The sequence below is a fragment of the Eleginops maclovinus genome, chromosome 4 (assembly GCF_036324505.1).
Source record: "Eleginops maclovinus isolate JMC-PN-2008 ecotype Puerto Natales chromosome 4, JC_Emac_rtc_rv5, whole genome shotgun sequence".
Taxonomy (NCBI): domain Eukaryota; kingdom Metazoa; phylum Chordata; class Actinopteri; order Perciformes; family Eleginopidae; genus Eleginops; species Eleginops maclovinus.
The window spans coordinates 29348733-29359567 of record NC_086352.1 but is presented as its reverse complement, the minus strand read 5'-3'; the positions used below and the strand labels follow the sequence as shown (position 1 = coordinate 29359567).

The 10835-nt window shown below is 43.7% G+C and overlaps 1 protein-coding gene across 1 annotated transcript; it reads right to left on the bottom strand.

The window, feature by feature from the left end:
- Nucleotides 1-4915: 4915 nt before the first annotated feature.
- On the bottom strand, nucleotides 4916-10551 carry LOC134863299 (putative gonadotropin-releasing hormone II receptor). Its single transcript, XM_063881739.1, has 4 exons — nucleotides 10403-10551; nucleotides 8650-9248; nucleotides 5731-5935; nucleotides 4916-5637 (listed from the first exon to the last, which is right to left on the bottom strand). The coding sequence occupies exons 2-4, from the start codon at nucleotides 9196-9198 to the stop codon at nucleotides 5216-5218; spliced, it is 1176 nt and encodes a 391-aa protein (XP_063737809.1). The 5' UTR covers nucleotides 9199-9248; nucleotides 10403-10551; the 3' UTR covers nucleotides 4916-5215.
- Between the last annotated feature and the right edge of the window lie 284 nt (nucleotides 10552-10835).

Genomic DNA, 10835 nt, shown 5'->3' with positions numbered 1-10835 from the left:
CTAAAATAAACTGTGTTGAGTTTGCTACGTGGGAAGGCTCTAACCTGGGCAGAGGCGTTAAGTTCAACTGTGCACTATGATTCTTTTTCCTTTCTGAGTTTTTCTGAACGTTTATCTGCTGTTTTTGACCACCCCAATTACTCTGGTTCCGCTGCTAACCGTCTGCTCAGCCTGCAACAGGGAACCCAGACTGTGGCGGAGTATTCCATTGAGTTCTGGACTCTCGCTTCCGAAGCTTGTTGGGACGAAGCGGCTCTTAAGGCGGTGTTTGTAGGAGGTCTGAGTGATAGACTCAAGGATGAGTTGGCTGCACGAGATGAGCCCGAGGACCTTCAATCTCTCATCTCCCTTGTGTCCCGCCTCGACTGCCGGCTGCGAGAGCGCCGCACTGAGCAGATGCAGGGTTCTGCACCCATTCTACCCGGAAGGTCCAGTAACTCGCCTTACTCTGTACCCTTTCCACTCCACCACTTAATTACTCCTCCTCGTCAAAAGAGGAGCCCATGCAACTGGGACGAGCCCAGCTTTCCCCAGAGGAGCGGCAGCAACGGGTAAGAGCTGGTGAGGGCATGTATTGTGGCCATTCTGGGCATTTCGTAGCTAGTTGTCCAGTTCGCTCAAATGGGGGAGCTCGTCAGTAAATTTGGGGGTCCTGACGAGCCCACAACCCTCACCTGCACATTCCCAAACTTTAAACCGCTTTTTGATTCCTGCCAAGCTCTGTGCTAACACCCAGACGTTGCCCCTCCAAGCTCTCATTGATTCAGGCGCAGAGGACAGTTTTGTAGACTGCAAGCTAGCTAAACATTTAGGCCTCATCCTGGAACCCTTGGATGAACCCATGACAGCCTATGCCCTAAACGGACAACAGATATCCAAGGTAACTGAGCAGACCAATCCTGTGACCCTGTTTATTTCTGGCAATCCCCCAGAACTCATCAAATTCCAGGTAATCTTCGCTCCCACTACCCCTCTTGTTTTGGGCTACCCCTGGCTCCGCACAAACAACCCTCACATTGACTGGGCAGGAGGATGTGTAATTGCTTGGGATAATTTCTGCCACACTCATTGTTTGCACTCTGCCTTGCCACCTGTCTCTGATGCCCCTAGTTCTGTCTCCTGCTCCTCAACCTCTGTAGATCTAACCAGTGTTCCAGGGGTCTACCACGACCTTGGTGAGGTCTTCAGTAAGGTAAAGGCTCTCTCTCTTCCTCCCCACCGACCCTATGACTGCGCCATAGACCTCCTCCGTGGTGCCCCACTTCCAACAAGTCGGCTCTACAACCTGTCCAAGCCTGAGAGGGAGGCTATGGAGCGATACATCAATGACTCCGTGGCTGCGGGAATCATCCGACCATCCTCCTCCCCCCTTGGAGCAGGGTTTTTCTTTGTGGACAAGAAGGATAAGTCATTCTGGCCGTGCATTGACATTTGTGGCTTAAACAATATCACAGTCAAGAATAAATACTTTTTACCTCTGCTGAACTCTGTATTTGTACCTCTCCAGGATGCAATCATTTTCACAAAACTTGATCTCAGAAACGTTTACCACCTGGTGCGTATCCGTCAAGGGGAGTGGAAGACGGCCTTCAACACCCCCCTTGTTCACTTTGAATATTTGGTCATGCCATTTGGTCTCACCAACGCCCCAGCAGTATTCCAGGCTCTGGTCAATGACGTGTTGCGGGACTTCCTTAACCATTTTGTCTTTGTTTACTTAGACGACATCTTGATTTTCTCCAAGAGCCAGGAGGAGCATGAGAGCCACGTCCGCCAGGTCCTCCAGAGACTGTTGGAGAATAAACTCTTTGTCAAGACCGAGAAGTGTGAGTTCCACAAAAATCAGGTGAGTTTCCTAGGTTACATTATCAGGCAAGGCAGATTGGAGGCAGATCCCAGCAAGATCAAGGCAGTGGTGGAGTGGCCGCTTCCCACCACTCGGAAGGAGTGGCAGAGGTTCCTCGGCTTTGCCAACTTCTATCGACGGTTCATTGAGGACTACAGCAAGGTTACTGCCCCACTCACCAGACTCACCTCAGTTAACCTGAAGTTTTCCTGGAACAGATGAGCCAATGAGGCCTTTCACAGGCTTAAATCTCTGTTTACCTCTGCTCCTATTCTTGCCCAACCAGACCCCAGTAAGCAGTTTGTCGTTGAAGTCGATGCATCTGACACTGGAGTGGGGGCCGTCCTGTCTCAAGTTACAGGTCCCAGCAATAACCTTCATCCATGTGCTTTCTTCTCCCGCCGTCTCTCTGGCAACAGGGAACTGCTGGCAGTGAAACTGGCACTGGAGGAATGGAGACACTGGCTTGAGGGCAGCGAGCAGCCATTCCTTGTGTGGACAGACCATAAGAACTTATCATACATCCAGTCTTCAAAGAGGTTAAACTTCCGTCAAGCCAGTTGGGCCCTTTTCTTTAGTAGGTTTGATTTCACACTCACCTATCATCCTGGTTCCCGGAATACCAAGCCTGATGCCCTGTCCAGACTTTTGTCTGCCGACGATCCTGTTACTTCAGATGACACAATTCTTCCCCAGAGCTGCGTCATTGGTTCCCTCACTTGGGAGATTAACAACCGCATTCGGGAGGCCTTGAAGGAGCAACCGGACCCTGGCACCGGCCCTTCTAACCGCCAAATTGTCCCTGACTCCGTATGCTCCCAGGTCCTGCAGTGGATCCACAGCTCCCGTTTCTCCAACCAACCTGGGGTGAACCGCACCCTCTCCTTTCTCAAGAGGCATTTTTGGTGGCCAACTATCCATAAAGACACCAAGGCATTTGTTTTGGCTTGCACCACTTGTGCCAGGAGAAAGGCATCCCACCAAATCTAGCGGGGGCTGGAGTGCTTCAGCCTCTTCCCATCCCTAGCCGACCCTGGTCTCATATAGCTCTGGACTTAATCTCTGGCCTGCCTCCCTCTCAAGGTAACAACACTATTCTTACTGTTGTTGACCGGTTCTCTAAATCTGCCCACTTTGTAGCCCTGCCAAAGCTTCCCTCTGCCATCGAGACCTCCCGACTCCTCACGGGGCATGTGTTCCGCCTGCATGGTATTCCGGCGGATATCGTCTCCGACCGTGGCCCCCAATTCACCAGTCAGGTTTGGAAAGCATTATGTCAATCCCTTGGCGCCTGTGTCAGTCTAACTTCTGGCTATCCCCCCAGTCAAACGGTCAAACTGAGAGAACCAACCAGGACCTGGAATCTGCCCTACGCTGTGCTGCTGAAAGGAATCTTTTGACCTGGAGTCTCCATCTGCCCTGGGTTGAGTATTCCCACAATTCACTCACCTGTTCTGCTACTGGTCTCTCCCCTTTCGAAGGCTCGCTAGGCTACCAACCCCCCCTGCTTCCCGAGGAGGCGAGCAAATTGATGGTTCCATCTGTCCAACAGCATGTCCACCGTTGCCGCAAAGCCTGGAAGGATACACGCTCCGCCCTCCTTTGCACTTCTGCGAGGAACCAACTTTATCGTCCAAGAACATCCTCCTTCGTAACGAGTCTAAGGAATTGGCCCCTTGTTTTATTGGTCTCTTCACCATTTAAAGTCTAATCAACCCCTCTGCCGTCCGCCTCAAGCTCCCCAGGACCATGAGAATTCACCCCACTTTCCACGTTTCCCAAATAAAGCCTGTCCAAACCAGCACCCTGATAATTAAGTAGTTTTGATAGTTAATTTTGTTCTAAGGAGGGTGGTTTAGCTGCTTTGATTTGTAGCCCTGTCTCCACAGCAATCAGCAATCAGTCACAACATTTTAACCTAAGATAATTTACTTTTTATTTTTTGCTTGTTTTTGCAATTATGCCTTTAAGAATTTCTTATAGTACTGTAATTTTCATTTTACCTGTGGCCCTTTACTGTACGTTGTCCGCTCTCTGTCCAACTTTTATTTCTCTCGCAGCTGTACTGATTTTTTATAATGTTGCGTACTGTAAAGAAACAATTTTAAACTCTTAAACAAATGTTTCACCAGACCCTTGTATATGATAATTAAACAAACAATTTTTTTACTTGCTTTACACGTGCAGTCACATATAATTTCTAAAGGCTCTTTTCACTGAACTTTTTCAGTGTCACAGCATGAAAAACACAGGAGTACATAATAAGCTGCTTCATTCTCAAAGGTCCTGGTATTGTGCGTGATGGCTCCCTGCCACAACTCACTGGGACTCTTGAATAGAACGTTGTTAGTGACATCGGGCTTTGCCTACCATGACATGAAGGACATGTGGTTCTTTGTTTTTCCAAAGGGATGGACTGGATAATGCATGTCTAAAGCTTCTAGTCTTGCTTTGTTTTGCAAAGCAGCAAAAGCGCTCAAGCTCAAAAAACAAGTAATTTGAGGCTTCCTAATAGACATGTGTGTACTTTAACAACACACACAGCACCGACAGTTCTGTTGTGTAACCTGACAATCACTATTTTCTATTTTGTATTATGTCCTCAAGCTTTTTTGAGACCTCGGTGAAAGTATATTCCATATGGCAGGCTCATCTTAAAATAGGACCCACTTAGACAACACACAAAGCATCAAATAGCTCCAAACATGTTTACTCTGTTCATAAAGATGTTACATAAGCTTTAAGGAAGATGGACAGCCTTAAGCATCACACTCACAAAGACATATGAAGGTGTCCACAATGTAATGTTTTATTCTACACATGCACATAAGTTGTGATTCTGAAAAAACATGTCCAGTATACAGATTACTCTGACGGAAAGAAGAAATTGTTCCAGTTCAATTATCAATGCAAGTTTGTGGTTCTTTCAGAGACTGTATAAGGACGTTTCTTTGGGTTCTGAAAAGTCTAGCCATTGCGGAAGTGCGTTAAACGTGCAGTGCTCTAATATCCAGCAGGGGTACCTTCACTCGTCTCATTGTCTAAAAGTCTATGAGAAAATTACCTTACTTCTCACTTGATTTATCTCCTCGGTAGACATGTTTCTAATGAGTTTACAGTCCTAATTACTAGTTTAAATTCTCCTTCATTACAGCATGAGGTTGATTAATTAAAATAGGCGATGAAGCAGGATATGCTTTAGGGCGTGACTGCCCAAGTTATTTCCTCTGCGACCTGTTAAACACGTAGAAGCCGATTAACACCATCTTGTCCGTATACGGTCCCTTCTGGTTCTCAAATACAATATGGCGATTGCTCAAGGTCAAACTCACAGCTTAAAAACGATAATCTACAAACCAAAGGGTGATGTCACTTTGACTCAGTCTGTTCACGGTTGCAGACGGTGTCAACAGGGGGCATCCCTCTTCTATTGGGCAAAACAGGATCAGTACATTTCAATATCACTGCGCTATTTTCCTGATCTGACATCACTGTGCCTTTGCGGTAGCAGCTTCTCAGCCCCTTGCGGAAGCGTATGGTGAAAAGGCCGTAGATGATGGGGTCCAGGCAGGTGTTGAAAAGCCCAAAGATGAACAGGATGTGGGTGAGGGAGTGCGATACTTTTCCCTCAAGGTCGTCTGGGAAGAACCAGTACCATAAACCCAATAGGTAGTATGGAGTCCAGCATACTATGAAGCTGATAACTATGACAATGCTCATTTTCAGAGTTCTCATTCTAGCTCTGGGGATGTTGTTCTTTGAGCAACGGAGATCTAGCTCGTTTGGGGAAACTGGGGGAAAGAAAGAGAGTTGAATATCAATTACCACATTTACTAAAATATCTATCAAATGTTCTGACCAATCAGGATTGGGTTTGAACTTACAGTTCTTTTTTGACATCCGTTTAGAGATCTGGATGAAGATCCTGGTGTAGCAGATAATCATTAGGACCAGCGGCAGCAGGAAGAGGCAGGAGAAGGTGAACATGTTGTAGGATGTTTCCTGCCAGTGTGTGACAAAGCTCCCCCTAGTGGTGCACTGAGTAAAGTTGGCTGGATACGTGATGGTCACATTATGGAAAATAAACATCTGTGGAATTAAAAATTAAAACGTTTAGAAAAGCCTTTTGCTGAATGCCGTATTCTTGCAGTACTTCCTTTTTCCCCTGTTGCTAGAGGTGAGTAAGATAGATTATATATATATAGTACATTATATAATAATGGTGTTCTGGTTATCCGACAGTATCCCAAGTTATTATGTTCAAGTAGGTCGTATCACTTACCTCCGGAGACAAGTGTCCCATATAAATTAGTAATGTGTTTATGTATCATGGAGAAGAAGAAAAACATTTTCTCTTAACATTAAAAAACACTTGGAAATTCAGAACAACAAATCATAGATCTAACCTCTGTCTTGCTTTTACAAGTAAGCAAGATATCAATCAAATGCATATGTAAGACCCTTTTTCGAGGATTTCAAAGAAAGCCATATTGAAAAATGTTAAATTTGCATTCAACAGCTGACAAGCCTTTCATGCAAGTTGCGGCCAGCAAAATATGTTAAGTACCTTAGCTAGCTAGTACGTTAGTAAAAAACGTTAGCCATAGCTTACTCCATAAATAAAGTACTAGACTTTTGTTGACCAGGGAGATGACTGGTGGTGGTGGTATTGTTGTGCTCTACTTTTCTGAAAACTACAAGCTATCTGCTCCAAAGATCTTATAATGGATTTTTCCATTCCAGTGGACACGATGGAATGAACTCCTTTTCTCATAACTGTTAAAAATGTGTTATAATAAAAAGAGATTCAGAAATGTTTATATAAGAAACACCAAACTAACTTTTTAGCTAACCGTGTTTCATGTGCAAATTAAATGTATGTGTCACGTAACTGTTCCTGGTTGTCGCACAAAAGATAAGGATTACATTTCTGTTAGATCATTCGAACCGTTGTAATACACGGATACATTGTATGGGGTCAGATCAGTCTCACAAATGTGTTGCGTGTCAAACCGCTGAACCAGCATACACAAAGCGCTTTCTGTGCATGGATCGCTGTGCATTCGTGTGTGGCTTTTTTGAGACTCCCCTGACCGTCACCCGATTCGTACTTGGAATGTTTTCTATCTATAGCCAATCAGATGCCTCCTCCATTCTAAGCCAATCACATGAGCGCGCCCCCACGAGGGTATGATTTCTTGTGTTCATGAAGTAGCGCTTCATATAAGCATTTTGCACTGTCCGGAGCTGACAGGTCAACTTCAACATGGCCTCTAGCACAAGTCTAAGTGATAAGTGTCTCTGCGTGAATGATTCAATATGCTTTAGGGTTGAATTCTTGTTACGTTAGTGATGTGTTACTGTTAGCATGGAAGTAATATGGGTGGCAAGTTAGCTATATAATGCTAATAGACTACCCTAGGAACTTAACCGGTTAATCCTATTTAACGTCAGCTCTAAATGTTCAATTCCACTCCATCATTAAACGCCAATGGAATATTTTTTGAATAGTAATTTGAGCAGGAAACTTTGGATTCATCCTTGCTAAGCTGTCGCTAAAAAAGAAAACAAGAAAATGAAAGAAGTTAAAGACATGTATGGCTAATGTTAACTATTTAAGGTCATAATCCTAGGTAGTGTATTAGCATTATATAGCTAACTTTTCAGCAAATGCTAGCATTACATGGCACCCATATTACTTCCATGCTAACAGTGACACATCACTAACGTAACAAGAATTCAAATCTACGCAAGAAATTATACCCTCGTGGGGGCGCTCATGTGACTGGCTTAGAATGGAGACGACATCTGATTGGCTATAGATAGAAAACATTACAAGTACGAATCGGGTGACCATCAGGGGAGTCTCAAAAAAGCCACACACGAATGCACAGCGATCCATGCACAGAGAGCGGTTTGTGTATGCAGGTTCAGCGGTTTGAAACGGAAAACAAATATGTGTGGATCAAAAATACATATGTAAAACTTTTTTCTGTGTTCTGTGTGGATTTTACTTACATGTAGCCTATATGAAACGGAACACATTTGTGTGTGCATTAAAAACATTTGTGTAGATCATGAAATACAAGTGTGAATGCTTCTGTGTAGATTTGTGTATTATGAGGCTGATCTGACCCCATAACATTGGTGCTGATCAAAATCATGTTCAGACATTTTTATCTGCATATAATCCAGTGTTTTGCAGTATCATACACCAATTACTTTCTATTTGAAGATCCGATTGATCTTGGATTATATCGCCACACTTCAAATATTGCCACAGAACAAGCAACAGTATAATGCTAGGCTGCCATATGTCTCACTGTTTACAGTGACGCATCTATACTTCAAGGATTAAAGATTCCCATCCTTATGTTACTAAATTATAAAGCCTCTAATCCATAACAGCAGGACCCTTTGGGCGCTTCTAATCAAAAAGTAGGTTTTCTTGAAGCAAAGCCTCTACGAATTTTATGCATTCACATTTTATGTAAATGCAGAGATAAAAAGGGAATGATGAACCATATTTAACAATGTATGTCAAAAATATGTAAAGCCTCATTCAAAATTCTTCAAGGATGAGTGGTTTGCCCACAGTTTAATATATAAGACTGACAAAATGCATGCAGATCCAATAATCTGATGCATATATTTAGACCTATGCTCTTTATATGGAGAAACACGAGAGCGATAGACCTTTTCTTTAGCCAAGCACTTTCTCTCTGAGACACGTGCCTTAAAAGTCTCAGCGTTTTACTAGAGGTAAACAGCTGTCTTGTCAAACCAGTGTCCCCACGCCTTACCTGGGGGATTGAGAACAAGGCGCTCATAGCCCACGCCACCGTCAGCATGACCCTGTTCCTTCTCCGGGCCATGCTGATGGCCAGAGGGTTGAGTATGGCCGACTGTCTGTCAAGACTTATCACCACTGTGACAAAGGCACAAGAATACATGGCTTGCAGCTTGAGGAACATCAGTAATCTGCAGGCCAGGTCACCGGCCAGCCACTGGACAGTGATGTTCCAAACTGCGTCAACGGGCATCACAATGAAGGTAACCAGGAGATCGGCCGCAGTCAGGTTGATTATCAGCACTCGGACATGGGATTTCCGCTTGTGGTTGTTGGCTGCCCACAGCACAGCCAAATTGCAGCAAGTGGAAATGCCACACAGGATGAAGGTAACGATCACTCTGACTTTGGCTGCCGTAGAAAAGGTGGGCAGCTGCAGCGCGCTGTCCACCAACGTCCAGTTACAGCGAGGAGTCAGCAAGTCACAGCTGGCATTGAGGTCAAACCCTGAGCTGTGCTGATACATAGGGCGTGCAGGATCACAGCAGGAAGAGGCGTCCATTTTCTGACCCTCACCAAGGAGTCGGCATTTCTATTCTGCTTACATGGACGCTGTTGATGGCAAAGGGAGATAAGGCAAAAATATATTCATGAATTGACGCAAAATATTTATCTGCACAGATTTGAATAAGACTTTAAAAAATAGTTATGTGAGTAATACAGTGGCTGACAGAGGAGCATTCTGCTGCGTAGGGCGCTATCTCCCTGCTCCATGGTGTGGAAAGATCTGCTGATTGTTCATCACAAACCACATCATGTGCATAAGGTGGTCTCCAGACTATTGAATTTGCAGCTCCATCAACACTAAACCTGACAAACATGTAAGTTAAAATAATTGTTTAGCATCCAGATCATAAACTCTTGAGTCTTTCAGTTGTGAAAATCGCAATACAATAACATCTTAGTTATGACTTAAAATGTGCATAATGTGCTCTATAATCAGCAGATAGGACTCTGTAATAATTAGGCTTCGCTTTCTTTTCACCCTGCATGAAATAAGCTGCAAACGTACCTTACAATAAGGCAATATATCAATATTGTACTGATATTACCATCTGGGAATAGGTATTCATAATATGAAATAAGTGTTGTCTTTATTTGATCATTTGTATTTTGTTTGAGTGAATATTCAATGAAAGCACCAATAATCAACCATACAATATAAAATAATAATACATCATTTTAATTTACTCCACATCGCTCGGTCCTACCTTGGAAGTAATCCCTTCTTAGCTTTAAAGGTCTTTCTAAAAACCTGCCTGCATAAATTGCTGTTTGACATGGTGTTTGAAATATATTGTGGATTCTGCTGGTATCTCCTTTATGTCTCACCTCTTTTATGATTTTGATGGTTTTCTAATGTGTTCGAACAGGTAAAATTGTTTAAATGTGACACTGGTAATGCAGCTCTGCTGTCCAGGACCACCTTGAGAAAAGATTTAGATTATTGTAGGACCTTCCTGGCTAAATAAAGGATAAATAAATAAAAATTAAATTATCTTTCAACTTGATGTATCTAAGTGTATACAATTCTACATTTCATTAAACACAGTGAAAACTAAACAAATGGTGACAATAAAGGGTTACAAATACTACATTATTCACACTATTAATCTGTTCGTCTTTTATCTTATTTTGTATGGCTATAACAGGGTAAATGCAATTTTTCTTAATATAAATACAAGAAATAGCTAGAAAAGCCTTACATTTGGTCGTATAGTGACGTATTCCCAACAGATGTTAATTTTAAAAAGCGGAATCCTCTTTATAGAAGTCCCAGATCCTGCTGCAGCTCCCTCTCCCTGCTGGACTCCTTTCATTCAGCACTGTGTGCACTATGCTGAGTACTCTCCAGTGTTGCTCTCAGTTTTATCCCAGCGTCCCCTCAGGAGTTTTTCATCGCCGTTTGTATTTATCCCCCTCCCCTGTGCGCGCACGTGGCTCTGTATAGGCGCGGTCACGAGTCGCTCCCCCGCAGAAGCGTCAGTTCAGTGAACCTCGAGCTCCGCCAAAGTTACTGATCTTATCCCAGCCGGAGTACAACTAATCGGACACCGCCACCCCTATCATCAAACCTGCTCATTAACTGCATTAATTATGTGTCACAACTAATCAGTGTTGAGGAGGTATTAAGATCCT

Excerpts from the sequence above, each read along its gene's own strand:
- LOC134863299 (XM_063881739.1), bottom strand. The coding sequence starts at position 9,198 with ATGGACGCCTCTTCCTGCTGTGATCCTGCACGCCCTATGTATCAGCAC. Across the intron at positions 5,936-8,649 it reads CCTTGTTCTCAATCCCCCAG|ATGTTTATTTTCCATAATGT; the intron begins GTAAGGCGTGGG and ends TTAATTCCACAG. Across the intron at positions 5,638-5,730 it reads ACGGATGTCAAAAAAGAACT|TTTCCCCAAACGAGCTAGAT; the intron begins GTAAGTTCAAAC and ends TCTTTCCCCCAG.